The sequence below is a fragment of the Talpa occidentalis genome, unplaced genomic scaffold (genome assembly GCF_014898055.3).
Source record: "Talpa occidentalis isolate TD23 unplaced genomic scaffold, MPIMG_talOcc4v2.1 talOcc4.9, whole genome shotgun sequence".
In the NCBI taxonomy this organism is placed as follows: domain Eukaryota; kingdom Metazoa; phylum Chordata; class Mammalia; order Eulipotyphla; family Talpidae; genus Talpa; species Talpa occidentalis.
Genome location: NW_023605305.1, coordinates 3,381,799 through 3,399,935, shown reverse-complemented (window position 1 = coordinate 3,399,935; position 18,137 = coordinate 3,381,799). Strand labels below are relative to the sequence as shown.

Below are 18,137 nucleotides of genomic sequence, written 5' to 3'. Positions count from 1 at the left end.
TCTAATCTCCGCGGTCTAGCACAAGGAGCAACGGTTGCACAACATAGTGAATTACTAAATCCACTGAAATACACCCTTTAAATCAATGAAAAGTGATGTGAACCATGACTTCATTTTTTTAAAAAAGGCAACTTCAGGGGTCTCCCTGGTGGTGCAAGGGGTTAAAATGCAGCACTCTGAAGCTACCTGCAGCTACTGCAGCACGAGTTCAATCCCCCACCAAGGAGCTGACCCACAGGGTGCAGCAGACCTCTCCTGCCTCCCCGCTGCTCCCCTCAGCAGTGTATCTCAGTCGATCTGCCTGTTCTGCTCCCCACTCTGTCGCTGGGGAATCCTCTCACCCCCCGCGTCTCTGGCCTGTACCCCAGCTCTTGTATGAATAAATAAAGAAATCTTAAAAAAAAAAAAAAGGCAACTTTTGGTCAGATCGAGGAGGACCTTAATACTGAACTCAAGGGTCTGGGTTCTCTTCGCGGACAAGCACTGAATGTTTCCAAGGAGGAATGTGCCTTGTTAGGAGCCACAGAATCTTGCCCAGTGCGCGGGACATATCCATGAGCTCCCCTCTCCTCTCCCTTCAGCCCCCCAATGCGAGACCAGATCTCATGTCTCCCGTGGGGAAAAATAACTCTTTTCTGCTCGGCTCCTAATGGAAAACCCACCTGCTTCCAGAACTCCCCTTGCGAGGCGCTCAGTGCTGGCAGCTGCTCCTCAGCACCTCCAGAGCATCTTTCTCCCCCTCCCTGCTCCTCCCTCCTCTGCACCCGCCCTCTCCCTCCTCTTCTCCCTTCTTTATTTTCTCCTTTTCTTTTCTTTTTTTTTTAAAATAATGATTTTCTAAAAAGCCCTCAGAGCCCTCAACCGTATCCAAGGGTACCCCACCTTAGAAATCTGACGCTGGCCTGCCCTGTCTCCCTCCGTTTCGCCTTCCTTCTTCTGGATCTCACCACACACCCAGCAGGGGTTGAACCAGACCTCCCGGTGCGGATTATCTGGGAGACCCACGGCCTCTGTCCTCACTGGCATAATGTTCCAGCACCAGCGGGAACAGCGGCGTCGACTCCCGGGGTCTCCAGAGGGAAGTGTCCACCCAGCATATCCGATGTCTGGTGCTGGAAGTTACAGCTACTGCATCATCGATATTAGGGAGCGAGGGGGCCAGCGTATGGCAAAGTGTCATTTCTAATCACTAGTGGGATTCATCCTTCACGCTCAAATAATTTAAGGACATGTTAGAAGTGTTGACATGGAGAACTGCTTGAAGGGACACAATCCTCTTCCCAAAGGCATCTGGGAAGCTTCCAAGAAATGAAGAGGGGACATAGGGCTCTAGGGGAATTTGGGGCCAGAAGGTGTGGGGATTTCCCCAAGGCCCGCCCCCAAAGCCCGCCTCCAAGCCCCGTAAGTCACACCCCCTCTTTGACTGTGGTCTCTCTCTCACTCTCTGCTGCAGAAGTTCGCAGCTTAAACCAAGGAGTGGAAAGTTCTGCAGTGAGTGCTCAAGGTTAGTTCGCATGGGGCGGGCGGGGGACTACGCTGGGGTGAGGATAGAGTTCTGTTGCCTTTGCACATTTCGGGGCTTTTTCTCTTTCTGATTTCTAGTAACTTCTGTTGGCAGCCCATTTTATAAAGATCCAGAACCTGGCCTGAAGAGTTGCTTTTACTCTTTAGTTTTATTATGGTGTGAGCCATAAATCTCAAACCAGGCTGGTAGCTGTCTAGCAAGAAGATGTGCTAATAAATTGAGCAGGAGCATGCTTCAGCTTGCTAGCAGCTGTGTGCTGCAATGCCTGCGTGCTGTTCGGAGCAAGGGGGAGAGTCCTAGTCTTCCCACCCAGCTCAACAGTTAGATGCCCTGGGCAGATTCTTTAAAGACTGTTTCCAGGCCAGAAAGCAGTGGGCTCTGCTGAAACTTCGATGCCAAAGCCAAGTATCCATGAAAGTCCCCCAAATTGTTGCTCTTTCTGCTTTTTGGTACAAAGCTGGAGAGGACACTCAGGTTTTGGCAAACCTGCACAAGGCTATGCATTTAGTTAGACTTGTCTTATCATAGAAGTTTCTATGAATTTGCTACCTGGAACATACAATTCTCTTATTCTTTTTTTTTTTTTTAAAGATTTATTGTATTTATTTATTTATACAAGCACTGGGTACAGTCAGAACCGCGGGAGGGTGAGAGAATTCACCAGAGCCAGAGCGGGGAGCAGAGCAGGCAGAAGGACTGAAGTACACTGCTGAGGGGAGCAGCGGGTGGCAGGAGAGGTCTGCGCGCCATGTGGGACCCTCCTCCGGTGGCCGGGGAGCAGCCGGGGATCGAACCGGCGCCACAGAGGCCGTGGGCAGCTTCGCAACCCAGCGCTCAACCGCTGCACCACCGGGGAGGCCCTCTTATTGATTCTTCCTGAAAAACCTTGCGTTAAGGTCTTGTGGAATTGCGTAGATAATGGTTGAAATGCAGTAATTCTGAGAGGAGAAAACACCTCATTCTGGGAAATGTTTGCCTTCCGCAGAGTACTTGTGAAGCCAGCTCATTTAATTAAAATTCTTCTGGACTCTGCCTTGGTATCATTTCTATGCAAGACTTCGCCATGGGGAATGGCTGTTATAACATGATGGCTGCTGTGCTGTTGCTGATGAATTTCGAGAAGACAAGGGCAGTGCTGGACTACTGCAGCAAATGTAAACCTGGTAAGACCCCAATTCACGTGTGTGTTGGACACATGGCCCAACTAGTCTACGGTCAGGGCTCATGAGTCCATGTTATTTTTCATTCACACATTTACAAGTATTTCTTGGGTGCTTCCTCCCAGCTGTGTGAACGTCACCATGCCACGTCATACCTCACTGTCCTCGTCTCAGGATAAGAAGATGATCCTTCTCAGGGGGTTGCCTGATGGGCTTAGAACAGAGTGTGGCCTGCCAGGAGTCTTCAGGGGTAGCTCTGTGTAAGCACTGTGCTTAGACTTGGCATGACAGCAAGAGGCAGGTGGCGGGAGGCAGAGGGGATGGGAGGCAGCTACATGTCACCTTTGGTCCATCTGGGAAAGACGGTCACCGGCCCCCGGCACTAGTGTTGTCATCCCCGGGGTCCATCAGAAATCCTTTCTGCTTTATTCGATATGTAAGGGACACTCTTTTCTTTCTGTTGAGGTATTGTTGCGATATCTGTGCTGTGTTGTTTCTGATTCTGCAGTTATGCTAAGGATAATCCTGGAAGTGCATCATTTAAAAAAGTCAACAAACAAAATAAAGTCTATCACTGTGGCATCTAGAAAAGGAGCCATCATTTCACAGTCCAGTTTGGTCAGGGACATCAGTTTGGCCGGGGACATCATGCTGCTCTGGGTGGTCATGTCCACTGTCAAGCCTGCAGCCACTGTCTACCCTTTTAGGTACTTTCTGTATGGAAACCAACCAGACTTGCGGGTACTGTCCTGAAGATAGTTTCTCCAGCACCGCGGGACAGAGGTCCTGTAAACCATGCAGGTCGTGTGTAGGTATGTTTTAAAAGATGTATTTTTCGTGATTTGAAAGATGTATTTTGGATCCAAATACATGCTGGGCGACCAGCTCTTGTTCCCTGGTTTCCTGATTGCTAGTGAACCCCGAAGGCTCATGGGCGCCACTTCCCCTGCCAATGGCAGATCCAGTAAAACGATGTTCTGGAATGGCCACCATATGTGGCTGGAGCTTTCCAAATGCCAGGAGACGCTATCATCTGACCAGAGAGATGTTTAACTGGGCGAATGGGAAAGTCTCCTCCATGGACAGGGACTTTTCCTCATGGCCACGGGGCCGCTGTGAGTGGGCGGAGCGGGGTTTTCATTGCAGGGCAGAGGTTGGCACTTTGGATCCGGAGAGCAAGGGCCGTCTAACGCAAGGGCTTTGCAGGGGTTTTCAAGGTCAAGAAGGCTTGCTCTGCAACCAGCGACACAGAGTGCGAGTGCACCGAGGGGTACCGCTGCCTGGGGGCTGAGTGCAACATGTGTGCGCCCAGCTGCCAGCCAGGTGGAGGAGCAGCCGGAGCTGGTGAGTCCGCGGGTCCGCAGCCTGGGGTGTCCTTCGCGTCGGCCTTGGGCTTTCCATAATAAAGTAAAAGTAGACTTGAGAGACTTAATTAACAGCTCAGGAGCCCCTGAATCAAGTCGATGGTTATTTCCACAATTATTTTCCAACTGATGGAAATAATAATTATTTTCCAACTGATGTTTTCATGACCAGAAAGTTATGAAATGATGACGCTTCCTTCTAAATCAAGGCTTTATTTTTTATGCCAGATTGTAAAGATGGTGGCGTGGCTTTTTGGCTTTGCTTTCAGACTAGTGTTTCAGAAGAATTTACTCAAATCCTCACAGGCTTCCTTTCCTTTTTACCTGACAGTCGGGGGAAGTGGGGGGCTTAAAAGTTCCACAGAGAGTAACAGATGCCTTTCCAATAATAAAATCTGGTTTTGGGTTTCGTTAAAAATTGGGTAGGAAATGGCAGGTAGATTCCACTACATCTCAGTAAGTTTCCTCACCTGTCCTAGATTATGTGAACATTGTGCTATTTTATTGTGCTAAAATAGATACAACACACAATCTGCCATTGTAACCATGTAGGCGACAGCTCAGCGGCCTCCAGCACAGGGACACGGTTGTGCCGCCACCTGCCACCGCCTCCCCCCACATCCAGACTAAAGACAAAGAGAGTCTTTATCTTCTCACCTGATGCTCTATAACCACCCCTTCCCCCACCCTGTCCTCGACAGCCTCCATCTACTCCTAGATAGCTTTCTGGTTGAGTTTCTCTTCACTTCCCAAAGGGAGAGCTCACTGCTGACTAGGAATTGCTTCTCCCTGTGCAAACCCTCCTGCATAAACGTGACCAAGTTTCTTGCAAGTGAGCTAAGAGAAAGTGGAGTTGGATAAGGTCAAGAGGCAGAGGCACTGGAAGGGTTTCCCTACAGGGCCTCCATCCGCCTGCCTCAGCAGTCCTGCCAGGGGTCTGCCCGATTCTCTCACATCTAGATGGTGACCTAGCGAACCATTTCCACCTGGTAGATGCCACCTGTCACAGGTACCGCTGGCACTCAATGCCCTCAATGAGCCTTATCCCTGGTGAGGATTCTGCTTAGGGTCCTGTGTGCACCATCCACGTTCCCTTCCTGTGCCTCACAGCCCTGCCATGAACTCCAGATGTCTTGCCATGATCTGAGCTTTAAGTCTTCACCCTGCAGGAGCCTGTGCCCAGGGCACCCAGCTGAAGCCCAGCCAAGACTGCGGTTTCGGGACATTCAGGGATTCGAGACATGGCACCTGCAGGCCCTGGACAGAGTATGTATCATTTCCTTCTGCTGAATACAATTAAGATTCTGGGTTGAACTTTTTTAAAGACAAGGAGCGTGATCATGGATGCTTTTCACCACCTCTCAGTGTAGACGAGGATGACATGCTGTAGGGAGAGTGGGGACATACGAGGCGCCGGGGCCTAGTCTGCAAAGTCGTATTCTCACCAGAGTGTCCAGGTCGGGCCTGCCAGTGGAATTTTTCTACCACCTGCTCCCCTCGGGTTCTTTTTCTTCCAATCCCCGCAGCTTTCACTTCCCTCCTTGATCAGCCCATCTTCAAGTGTTCCATGTCAATGCTAAGAGTTATATAGAAGAAGAGTAAAGTATGTTTCCTAATTTCAAAAACATAACTTGTGCTCAGACAAACGAGACCATCGCAAGTAAGGCACCAGCTACACAGGGACATTCCTGTTGACACGTGTGACCTGGACAGGTCACCCACAGCCCCTGTGTGGTGTCCTTGCTGTTCATGGTGAGGGTCCTGCAGGCCTGAGAGTGTTCAGCAAGTTTTAAGGCAAGTTGGCAAAGTCATGTGTGTCCACCAGCTCTAATAATAACATTGAGGTCTTGTATTCTGTCCATCTTTGTGCTTTCTCATTTGGTTTTACCAGAAAATAACTTTTATTGTTATTTTTCCATTTGCTTTTTTATTGTTTTATGAACATATTGGTTTGTAGAAAATTGGAAAGTTTTTTAAAAAAGGATTTTTAGCACAAATAGTTGTGAGCAGTCAAGTGAGGCTTCATGGAAAGTGGAATTGAACCAGGTTTTGGAGAATAGAAGGAAAAGACATGAGGATAAAGGTGATGAAGACAACATGAGGATGATGGTGGGGGTGGGGTGGGGGGTGATGCTGATGATGGCCACCATTTACTGGGAGTGAGTCAGGCATGTGACAGTGTGGCACTGGGTTGTTGTTTGGTCTTTGAAACGGTCCTGGGGCATGAATAGTTCATTTTCCAGATGAGAAAACTAAGACTTAGAGAGATTTCCTAAGTTGTCCTCGGTCACTCTGCAAAGAAACACTCTGCTCAAGCCCAGGTCTGCCTGATGCCAGCACATCACAGGGCTGGAGTCCTAACCTTCTACCAACTTCTCTGCCCTCCACATGTGCTGGAGATGCTCAGATATGAGAGACTAACCAGGCAAAGCAGCCTGGACTGAGCTGGGGTAGGGTCAGGCTCCCATGCTGGGAAGACAGAGGAATGTGGCTAGGTGGGCAGTGCAGTTAGGAAAAGCTGGAGGAAGCCAGGTGGTCAGTGCAAAATTTTCAGAGTACCTTGGCATTGCCTGTGAAGCGAGACCCACACGTCTTTGTCACCAGGGTGTGTTACTGAGCGGAAAATGTTAATGTTTTTAATCTGAATGATCTGTACCCAAATTAATGTCTTTAATCAGAATGATCTGTACCAAAATTAATCATCTGAACTATTTTTTTTTTTTTTTTTTTGGTGGCTGTCTTAAGCTGTTCTTTGGCTGGAAAGTCTGTGCTCGTGAACGGGACCAAGGACAGGGATGTGATATGTGGCCCACCCTTGGCCGGCCTCTCTCCAGGTACACACACCTTCCTTGTCGTGCCTGCCTGGGGGACAAGCCAGGTGGCTGGTTCATTGCTCTTCAGGCAAAGTGAATACACCACGGCTCCTCCTGGTGGTCTCCGATTCAGCCCAATGGCACCTCTGCTTGCAGCAGGCACCCCCGGCGTGCTCTGGCCGTATCCTGACTTCAAGGGACCCATCAGTTTTTCTCAGGCACTTGCCACTGATAAGCGGAGCAATGTGAGACTTAACCCAAACATATACTACAAAGGGGAGTCAAGAGCCCTTATTTCCTATTGGTAGAAAGCCAAACGTCTTATGGGCCTCTAGGAATAGTACTATGTTTCCTTGACCTACAGGCTAATTTACGAAGCCAGCTGGCTGGCGAGGCCCAAGGACCTGCTTCTCCTCGGGCTTGGGGTGACAGGTGACATATAAATGCAGCTGCAAAGTGCTGTTTCTGCATTTCTTCTTTTGCTTTTCTTCAAAGGTCACATCCCCCGGATCGTGATCGTCTTTCTTGCACTGACGTCAACCATGGTGCTGGTCCTGCTGGTCCTCTTTGCACTCCGCTTCTCTGCTGTTAAGCACAGCAGAAAGAAAATCCTGAATATGGTCAAGCAACGTAAGATTAATATAAGCGCTTTGGAGGTGAACTCTTTGGGGGCCAGGCTTTCACAGAGCAAAAGAAAGGATGGTTTTTCTTTAAGTCAGAGAAATTAGGGTAGACTAGCACAGTGGTTATCAAGCAGGGGCAGTGTTGCCCCCAAGGGGACACTCTACTCATGGGGGAGGTCAGAGACGCAGCTAAACATCCCATAATGCACAGTAAAACCCCCCAACAGCCATCCAGCCCCAAGTAGCAATAGTGCCGAGATAAAGTATGGGATCCAGAACTTGGTCCAATGTTTCTATAAAGAGGACAGTGTAAGTCCTGGACAGCTGTGTGTGTCCACTCAGTTGTGCACAAAGGACGTTCGCAATACGGAACCAGAAAATGACATTTGTTCCATCTAGTGCCGCTCCCCCAGCTGACAAAGAAATAGCCTTAGCCTGGGGTAGCCCCACAGCTTGAGAAGGCATCATGAATCAAAAAGGAGTTTCAAGCGGGTTAAATAAAATGGATCATTATAACACGAATCTGGATGAAAAGGAGACTGCAGGAATGGATTCAGTCATTAAACAAGACACTATTTCTATAAGGAATTCAGCGAGTGTCTGGCACTCACTGAATGGAAGCTGTTACCAGTTATTCCGAAAGTTTGTCGATAGAGCCGTCGAAAACCAGGGGGCCCTGCTAAGGGGGGCTGTGCTTGGAGGGATGCTCCGAGCCCTGGGAGGGGACCTGGAAACGCTAAGACTGCAGGGTCCACTAGGAGGTTGTTGAAAAACTTATGAAGGAAAGTGTCGGTAAAGTCCCGCCCTTGGAGGCACCATGCTGATTTGCATAAGGTTCTTTTGAAAACAATATAAAACCTGCATGTGCCCCAGGGCTGGGGAGATCGGGCACCTTTTCTCATTACCTTGACCACTTGGATTTCTTTCCTCTTTTGCTAAATGCCTGATTTTTTGAGACCTTTCCCCGGGGCTGTCTGTCTTTTTTCTTTTTATTATTACAAGCCGACAGGAGAGCTTTAGTCTGCCATTCATATTCATGCAAATCTTCTCCCACTCTGTGGGTTTCTTTTTGATTCTCTTTTGCGATCTGAACCTCTGGTTTAAACCTCTACGCTTGAACCTACATCTCTGATTTAAAGAACTATCCCTCCTCATCTTCACCCCAGCTGTATTAGTATAGGTTTTATCAAACGCTTTTCAAAAGTATTTATGAGTAATTAGTGTCTGGCAATGGAACTATAATCCACTAAAAGAATTTAAATTAAAGATTTATTTTATTTATTTATGCATACAAGAACTGGGGTGTAGGCAGAAGTGCAGGGAGTAAGAGGATTCACCAGAGACAGAGTAGGGAGCAGAACAGGTGGATCTACTGAAATACACTGCTGAGGGGAGCAGTGGGGAGACAGGAGAGGTCTGCTGCGCCATGTGAGTAGTTCCCTGGCTGGGGATCAAACTCAGGCTGCAGTGGCTGCTGATAGCTTCACAGTGCTGAGACTTTAATCCCTGCACCACCAGGGAGGCCCCTATTTTTTTTAATATAGTTTTTTTTTAAGATTTTATTTATTGATTTATACAAGCACTGGGTACAGTCAGAAGCGCGGGAGGGTGAGAGAATTCACCAGAGCCAGAGCGGGGAGCAGAGCAGGCAGAAGGACCGAAGGACACTGCTGAGGGGAGCAGCGGGTGCGGCAGTAGGGGTCTGCGCGCCATGTGGGACCCTCGCCGGTGGCCGGGGATCGAACCGGTGCTGCAGAGGCTGGGGGAAGCTTTGCAGCCCAGCACTCAACCACTGTGCCACCAGGGGAGGCCCCTATTTTAAGACTTTTTGGAACTAGACTCTTGAGGCATTAAAAATACATTTTTTAAAGCAGTTTTGGTTTGGTTTTGATATCAGTGATGCTGATTACTAACATACATTGGGGGATGTCCCTTCTTCTATTTTCTGGGAAAGAATTAATTCTTCTTATTTTGGTTGGTAGAATTCTCTTATGAAACTACCTGGACCATTGATTTTTTTTTTTTTTAAGATTTATTTGTTTATACATACAAGAACTGGGGTACAGGCCAGAGACAGAGCGGGGAGCAGAACAGGCAAAATGGAGAGAAATACACTGCTGAGGGGAGCAGAGGGGAGACAGAAGAGGTCTGCTGCACCATGTGGGTAGCTCCCTGGCTGGGAATTGAACCCACAGCTTCAGTGGCCGGGGACAGCTTTGTAGGTTGCATCTTAACACTTTGTGCCACCAGGGAGGCCCTGGACCAGAGATGTTCTTTTTGGAGCTTTACATTTACAAATTCAATTTCCTTAATAATCGCAGGACTTTTCAAGTTATTTAATTAATGTTGAGTGATTTGGGGTAATTTGTGTTTTTGGCTGAACGTGTCCACTTCATCTAAGTTGTCAAATTTAAGTATTTTAGTTCTTCATCGTATTTCCTTATTACTTTGGTCTGTGGGGTCTGCAGTCATAATGTCACAGGCAGGGGAGGGGGCCTGGGGCCCCTCAGCCTGATCTCAGCCTCCCCCACAAACAGGCAGATAAACTAGCAGCACCCCAGCTGCCAGGAGTCAGAGGGAGGGACTAGGGGTCCCGCCCCCAACAGGCAAGGGCTCTTGAGACCCTCTGGTCGGGATTGAAAAGGGGCCCCCACAGACACCTGTGAGGGCAGGCAGGGAGTCGGGCTTTGTTGATTAGCAACAGGCCACAGAGAGAGCACCCAGGGGACACCTCCCTGGGCATGAGAGCGAGACTCCTGGAGGAGCCGGGGCTCAGGGTCAGTGTTAGTTTTAGGATTGCTGATTGTGACACCAACAGCTGCAGCTTTGGGGGAGGCAGCGTTCATGTTCATCCTTGAGGTGACCGTCTCGGGAGGCTGTGTGTCTACACTCCGCACCGAGCCAGGCTGGGCTTGAGGTCTGTGGTCTTCTGGTCTGTCACTCCCTTCCCCCATAGTAGCCTACATGGTGAGTTGTACAAAGACAGCTCAGAAACAGTAAAACAACAGCAACCAGCGAAGGAAATGTAGGGCAACAGATGCCTGGGCCTGGGGTCATCAGGTTTTTAACCCCTTGTTTGCCAGCCCATGGGGACAGCAGATTTTTTGACCTTGGTTCCTGTCCTGTCCCATTTCCTATCCTGGGGCTCTTCCTGTCTCAGTGTCACCTACTGATACTGGTCACGTGTGCATTCACTCTTTTTTATTGTCTTGGAATTGGTATGACTCTGCCAATTTTATTGATCTCTTCAAAGACCCAGCTCTTTGTTTCATTGATCTTCTCTACCGGTTTTCTGTTTTTAGTTTAAAGACTTGCTGCTTTTACCTAAAATTTCCTTCCTTCTGCTTTTTCTGGATTTATTTTGTTCTCCTTTTTCAGAATATTATTGCATATATATGTTACATACTGATATCCTATATTATACTATTATATCAGCTTATATTATTGGTTTGAGACTTATTATCTTTTTAGTGTAAGCATTTTACATTATAAATTTACTTCTCAGGACTGAATTAGGTGGATCCTACAAATTTTGATATGTTGCTGTTCTTTCATTTTTCATTCAGTTCAATGCATTTTTGTTTTTCCTTGAAGATTTCCTCTTGAACCCACTGATGATTTAAAAAGATGCTTTTTTAGTTTCCAAGTATTTGGTGATGTTCCTGTTTTCTTTCTCCTACTGACATCGAGTTCAATTATACGCTGTATGATTTCAGTTCTTGTAAATTTGTCAAAATTTGTTCTGTGGTCCAGAATATGTTCTATGGACACCTGAAAATAAAAGTGCCTCTTCTGTTGGGTGAAGTGTTTCTATAAATATTGATTAGAGCCTCTTGATGGATGAGGTTGTTGAATTCTTCTATGTATTTGCTAATTTCCTGTCTAGTTTTTTTCTACCAACTGTGGGAGAAGGTCATTTAACTCCAAATATGGTTGTTTCTCTTCTCAGTTTTATCAAGTTTTGCTTCACCTGGTCTTCAGTTCTGTTGTCTGGAACATACGCACTTAGAATTGTTAAGTCTTCTTGGTAAACTGACTCTTTTATAATTATCCAATATCCCTCCCTGTGTCTGGTAATTTCCTTCATGCTGAAGTTGACTCTAGCTGATGTTAATGGAGTCACTCCTGCTATTTAAAAAATATGAACATATTCATGGTAGATCTTTTTGCATCATTTCACTTTCAAGCTCCCTACATTTATATTTGAAGTGAATTTTTTGGAGACAACATATAGGGGTCACTCTGCTAATCTCTGTCCTTTAATTGGTATATCTAATCTGCGTATATTTAATATAAACCTTTTATATGTTAGAGCTTAAGAAACCATTTTAGTTTTTGCTTCCTGTTCTGTTGCTCTCTCTTGCTTCCATTTCTTTGTTTCTCTTTGACGACATTCTTAGAATAACAAGTGACTTTTGATTGAAACCTAGACATGTGGGGTATGATGTTATGACTCTGGATCTAACTGAAAGCTGTTATTTCCTCAAGTTTTCCCTGATGGGGCTCCATGGCGGGGGTGGGAGTTGGGGGGTGGGTACTGCCTTGTTACTGCCAGGCAGGGGTGGAAGTCCAGGTTGATAGCTGACCCTGGGGCTGAGGGGCTCCCTGCTATTGCTAGACATGTGTGGGGGGTTCAGGCTCCCCACTGAGCTTCTGCTGACACTACCTTGAGATGAGGAAAGGCACTGTATTACTCTTTCCCATGATCCTCACTGACATTGAAGGGGTGGGGATGGGGGGTGGCCTCATGACTGCTGGGCAGTGATGAAGTCCTGGCTCCCCACTAGTCCTCCTTGACACCGGCCCCCCTGGGGACAGGGAGACGAGCCTTGATGCGGTTTGGCAAGAAGGGAAGCCCAGGCTCTCTGCCTGGCCTTGGCTGGTGGGCTTGGGTGTGGAATCACAGTTTTTTTTTTTTTTTTTTTCTGTTTTCTGCTAGGGTAGAGTGATTCTTATCTAAAAGTTTCAGCTTTCTCTGTACCTCCTTTCCTGATTATGCAGCAAGAGAGAGCAGCCTTTTTCTGGGGCTTTTTTTTTTTTTTTTTTTTTTTAGTTCACACCCACTGGCATTTCTAGGCTGTTGACTTCTCCAGTTCCCAGCCTGGGCATATGAGGCAGAAAGAAAACTCAGGGAACTTGTGGCCATGTTGTCCCCTTGGGCCCCAAGATCCCACCTTCTGTTCACCTTTCAGGTGTTTCTGTTGATTGTTACATGTACAATGTCCATAGTTTTTGGTAGCAATTAACAAAAAGGCGAATGTATGACTACTTCACCTTCCCTGAAGCATATTCTCTCCTAAAAACTAATCTCTGATGCTATTTCAAATGAAAGATTTCCCATCGGTAGTTCTGAATATGTTTCCAGCTTCTCATATGTTTTTGGAGATAGCACAGTAGTTGGGTTTTGGCTATTTCTTATACTAATAAGCACAAAAAATGGCTTTATCTGAATCGGAAATATCTGCTAGGGGGCCTCCCTGGTGACACAACGGGTTAAGTCTCAGCACTATGAAGCTATCAGCAGCCACTGCAGCATGAGTTCGAGCCCCGCCAGGGAGCTACCCACATGGCACAGCAGACCTTTCCTGTCTCACCCGCTGCTCCCCTCAGCAGTGTATTTCAGTTGATCCGCCTGTTCTGCTCCCCACTCTGTCTCTGGTGAATCCTCTAACCCCCCACATCTCTGGCTTACACCCCAGTTCTTGTATGTATAAATAAAAAAATCTTCTTTTTTAAAGAAAAATATTAGCTTAGGATTGAAATTTTCTCAGCAGTAACACAAATACTTTACACCAAATGCAAAAAATAAACAAACAACAAAAAAAAAAAAAAAACACCCCAAACTGGAAGTTAATGCATAAATCAGTCCTTAATAAGAGGTGGAAATAGTGGGAGTATCTTTAAAGTTGTGATGTTATAGCTTTTCATTCAAAAGAAACTGTCTAGTGTGTAATCCAAGTAATCTTCCAGGCCAAAGTATGTGCTGCATTGAGACTACAGTCATATTTGGGAGATAATTAATATTAAGGTAGAATGATTTGCACTCAAGACTGTTTTAACCATTGGAGAAAATAGTTTTTCAGGACCAACAAAATATTTGGCAAAAGGAAAAAGAAATCTTAAATAGTCCCAAGAAAAAGTTCATAGTTGCCTTTAGGTCTTTTTGATGAGTTAAGATAAAAATCTTTGCTAGTAAGCGATGTTCTAGGGTTGTGATTTATGGACAGTGAGTGTGAAATACTCAAAACAGACAAAAGATAAATGCCTTTTAAATTACTTTTTAGCATTTATGAAACCAGTACAAGTTGCCCAAGAGGAAGATGGCTGCAGTTGCCGATGTCCCGAGGAAGAAGAATATGAAATATGAAGTGGAAATCCCAAGATCTACTGGGACTGCCTCCAGGAAGAATTAACAGAGAAATCCAAGTGACTCCACTTTCATCCTTCTAAACTGAAAACGCCAGCCTGGATAAGACCCAGTATCATCCTGAAAAGATTTGCTTTCTAAATGCTATCGAATTGGCTTTGAAAAATGCACCACTTTGAACAGAACGGGGACAAAGCTGATGGTCAGGGGGCATTTTCTAGATATGATTGAACAGGTTTGGGTTATTTATATTAATTTTTTGAAATCCAAAGAGAATTATATTTTAAATTTAACCACATAGGCCAATGGTGCAGCTAAAATGGTAGTCAAAATCAGTCCCCCTTTTTTGGTGCTAACATGACAAGCTGTAAAAGGCAAGGTACATCCCCCCCCCCCACCAAATCCCCACTGATTCAGTCACTCGGCTCCACTGGCAGTGGAAGATGATGGTGCCTGAGGTCAGGGACAAGGGCAAGAAACGGCAGGCCTTGAGGAAGCATTGTGGAGAGAGGTCAGATGTCTTTGCTGTCCTGTGGTCCGCCCCATCCTCATGTCTTCTGCTTCTGCCTTGCTCTCTCTGAGCCAGAGCTTACTTTTTAAAAAAACTCTTAAAAACATAAAAAAAAAAAAAAAAAGTTTGCTACACACCAATGCATGAATGAAATGTACATGTAAAGTATAAAACACAGTCAGAGGATGGCCACCTGGGTCGCAGCCCAACCGGAGCACTCAAGCGTTCCCAGACACCCCAGGCCCCCTGCAAAGCTGCAGACGCTGAGCGCCTCCATCTAGCTTCTGAGCTAAGAAGGGCGTGTATGTGTTTAAACTGCTGAAATTGAGTCAAAATTAAGAATACTATCTCATGACATGCAAAAGCACTTGAAAATCAAGGTTCTGAGCGGAGTCCACTAACTAAGTTCTGTTGGGCCACACAGCCCGCATAGGCGGCCTTCGCCGCTGAGCTGCGTAGATGTGACAGAGACTGGGTCGGAGAAGCAGAAATCAATTACTACTCCACCCTTTAGAGGGCCAAAGTGAAGGCCGGCGCGTCCATCTGCGGGCCCCTTCCCTGCCTTGTCTTCTGCTTTCCTCCCCACCCAACCCAGGCTACCCCACTTGGGAATAGTGAATTTGTCCTTCATTGCTTGGGAAGAAAAAACATTTAACTACTGATTATATAACCTAAGACTGTGTTTAGTTTAGTTTGTTTTCCAGATTTATAAAAATGGTGTCGTACTATGGGAGGACGCCTGTGACTCGCTTTCACCACTAAAATTATATTTATGAGACTTACTTTTATCCCTGTATGTAGCTGGAATGCATTCATGGGAACACTGTCGAATTTTGTAGCTGTAGCATAATTTATCCATTTTGTATCAAAGGAGATTTGGGTTGTTTCCAGGTTTTTTTTTTTTTTTTTTTTTTAATAGAGGCATGTTTTTATTTATTTGTTTGTTTGTTTTGTTTATACAAGCACTGGGTACAGTCAGAAGCACGGGAGGGTGAGAGAATTCACCAGAGCCAGAGCGGGGAGCAGAGCAGGCAGAGGGACCGAGGTACACTGCTGAGGGGAGCAGCGGGCGGCAGGAGAGGTCTGCGCACCATGTGGGACCCTCCTCAGGTGGCCGGGGAGCAGCTGGGGATCGAACCGGCGCCGCAGAGGTCGCCGGCAGCTTCGCAACCCAGCGCTCAACCACTGCGCCACCGGGGAGGCCCCTGTTTCCAGGTTTTTTGCATTATGAATAATGTTGCCAGGAATGTGCTTTTATGTCTCCCAAGAGAGGCCATCACTAGGGAAACTGCAGAGTGGGACTTCTGGGTCTTGGGGCACAACAAAGCTCACCTGTGCGAGCTGGAAGCTGTAGCAGTAAGGATATGCGAAGTTGGGCAGGTATAACTAGTGACCCCCCCATCTGAGTGGGTTACAATGAAACAGGAGAGGTGCACTACTCACTGTTGCAAGCTGACCCCCTGTTGCCCTGTGTTATTTCCCCCTGGGACTTAGGCGGCAGGAGCAGTAACTGCTTCTTGGAGAACTGCTGTCTCCTTAAAGGGCTGCACATCACTTCGCTCATATTTAGCTGATGGCAAGCTGCGCAGCCAAGCTGGGCATCCTTTAGGCAGAAAGTGTAGTTTCTGCCCAGAGGGGGGCAGGAAATATTTCTGACAATAAAGGTCTATTGTGAAGCCCAAGTGCTTTCCAGTTGGTTGTCCTAATGTGCTCCGGGCAGCATGTGTGAGTCCCACGGGCCCCTGCCCTTGTGTTCCTGCCACGATCAGACTCTCAGTCTCACCAGGCTATGGGTTAATGTGGCCTCTCACGGTCGTCTTATTTTGCACTTGCTCAGTTACCCTGAGCATCTTGTCACATTTTTATACCGTGTGTGCTTCTTTTTCATGAAATATTTGCTGTTTTAAACTACAAACTAATTGATATAGGTTTAAACTATAAACTATTGATAAACTATTGATAACTATTTAAACTATAAAACTATTGATATAGTTTTAAACTATAAACTAATTGTCTAATTGATTCACAGAACTTCTTTATATATTCTAGGTACTGAGCTCTGGTCACTGACATGTGTTATAAATATCTGCTTTGCTTGTCATTTGTTCTCTTTTTTGTTTGACTTTCTAGTAATAATCAAGAAATTTATTAATTTAATTTGATTAAGTTTATAACCCTTTTCATCTATGGCTAATGTTTGTTGTTGCTGTTCCCAAGTTAAGTAAGTCCTTCCCTACTCCAGTACCATAAAGATCTTTCTTCACATTTTATTCTCAAAGTTTTAAGTTTGGTCTTTCGTATTAATCTATTGGGTGTGACTTTGTTTATATAGAGATCCAAATTTGAGTTTTGTACCTGGATAATCACGAGTGTCATTTTTCAATGGCCCGTTCTTGCCCCAAAGATCTCATCATTCATCACCTCAGTATATTCCCTGGTCTGTTTCTGGGCTACCTAGTCTGTGGTCAATTTGTCCTTGTGCCAGTGGCATGCTGTTTTTGTTACTATAGCTTTAGAATAGAATAGTCTTTGATACCTGGTAGGGTAAGATTTTAATGTCCTTCAATAGGGTTTTTTAAAAGTTCTCCAGAAATTGTGTATCTTTTGAGATTTGTTTCAAGGCACTTTGCTTTATTTTTGCTTTTTAAATGGTTGTGTTTGCTGTTGGAGTCTACATGTGTAGCTGATTGACCTATATTAGTTTATAGCCAGCTTCTTTGCTCACCTTTCCTATTACTTCTAATAATATGTATGCTGATTCTCTGGGATTTTCTATATGGCCAGTCATGTTCTTTTCTTTTTTTTTTTTTTTTTAAAGATTTATTTATTTATTTATACAAGCACGGGGTACAGTCAGAAGCGCAGGAGGGTGAGAGAATTCACCAGAGCCAGAGCAGAGAGAACAGGCAGAGTGACGAAGTACACTGCTGAGGGGAGCAGCGGGTGGCAGAAGAGGTCTGCGCGCCATGTGGGACCCTCGCCCCGCGGCCGGGGATCGAACCAGCGCTGCAGAGGCTGCGGGCAGCTTCGCAACCCAGCGCTCAACCACTGCGCCACCAGGGAGGCCCCAGTCATGTTATTTTCAACAACAATAATTTATTCCTTTTCTGGTTCTTTGTCTTTTATTTCTTGATATACTTCTTGACTTGTTAGGACCTCAGATACAATATAACAGTCAATGCAACAGTGTCATACCTTATGGAATAAATTTTTTATCTTATTTAAGGTGGATACCTTCCATTTTTTGGTAAATAGACTTGATCAGGTTAAAGAAGTTCCACTCATTTCTGGTTTGTGTAGTTTTTATTTGAAAATCATGTGTGTTGCATTTTTGTCAAATGATTTTTTTCTGAAAAACAAAAATACTTGACAGCAGATGACTGAGCCTGCGGTTCTGTCATCTTTGATTTAATCTAAAGTTCAACAGTGTTCCAAGAAAATTACTGCCCGCAAGAAACTTCTTGGAATAGTAGATATTCTCCCCCTCCTCTTTAAAGCATTTTCTTATGCATTGGGATCTGATGCAATTACATGGGTTCAGAAGGCCTTATCGTTTTAATTTAAATAAATGCAGTGACTTCATTTGATCTTTTTTCTTTACTATTTTATTGTGGTTTTGATATTATAGTAAAAGATGAAGCTAACGTTTACGGAGGGTTTTTTTTTAACTTTGTAAGAAATCTTGCCTGGCCTGTAAATTCTCCTCTTGGCATAAGACTGGCCCAGAGACACATAGAAAAGAAGAACCATCGAGACTAAACTTAGGCACATGGC

At 45.7% G+C, this 18,137-nt stretch overlaps 2 protein-coding genes across 2 annotated transcripts in view; one reads left to right on the top strand and one right to left on the bottom strand.

Moving 5' to 3' along the window:
- Positions 1-18,137, bottom strand: part of PARK7 (Parkinsonism associated deglycase) — a 54,600-nt gene that overhangs the window by 25,592 nt on the left and 10,871 nt on the right. The window lies entirely within an intron of this gene.
- On the top strand, positions 1,439-15,280 carry TNFRSF9 (TNF receptor superfamily member 9). Its single transcript, XM_037498796.2, has 8 exons — positions 1,439-1,504; positions 2,511-2,688; positions 3,393-3,497; positions 3,892-4,029; positions 5,219-5,315; positions 6,795-6,883; positions 7,358-7,492; positions 13,770-15,280. Exons 2-8 carry the CDS (start codon positions 2,574-2,576, stop codon positions 13,850-13,852), a joined length of 762 nt encoding a protein of 253 aa, XP_037354693.1. The 5' UTR covers positions 1,439-1,504; positions 2,511-2,573; the 3' UTR covers positions 13,853-15,280.

Excerpts from the sequence above, each read along its gene's own strand:
- TNFRSF9 (XM_037498796.2), top strand. The coding sequence starts at position 2,574 with ATGCAAGACTTCGCCATGGGGAATGGCTGTTATAACATGATGGCTGCT. Across the intron at positions 2,689-3,392 it reads CTGCAGCAAATGTAAACCTG|GTACTTTCTGTATGGAAACC; the intron begins GTAAGACCCCAA and ends CTACCCTTTTAG. Across the intron at positions 7,493-13,769 it reads CCTGAATATGGTCAAGCAAC|CATTTATGAAACCAGTACAA; the intron begins GTAAGATTAATA and ends ATTACTTTTTAG.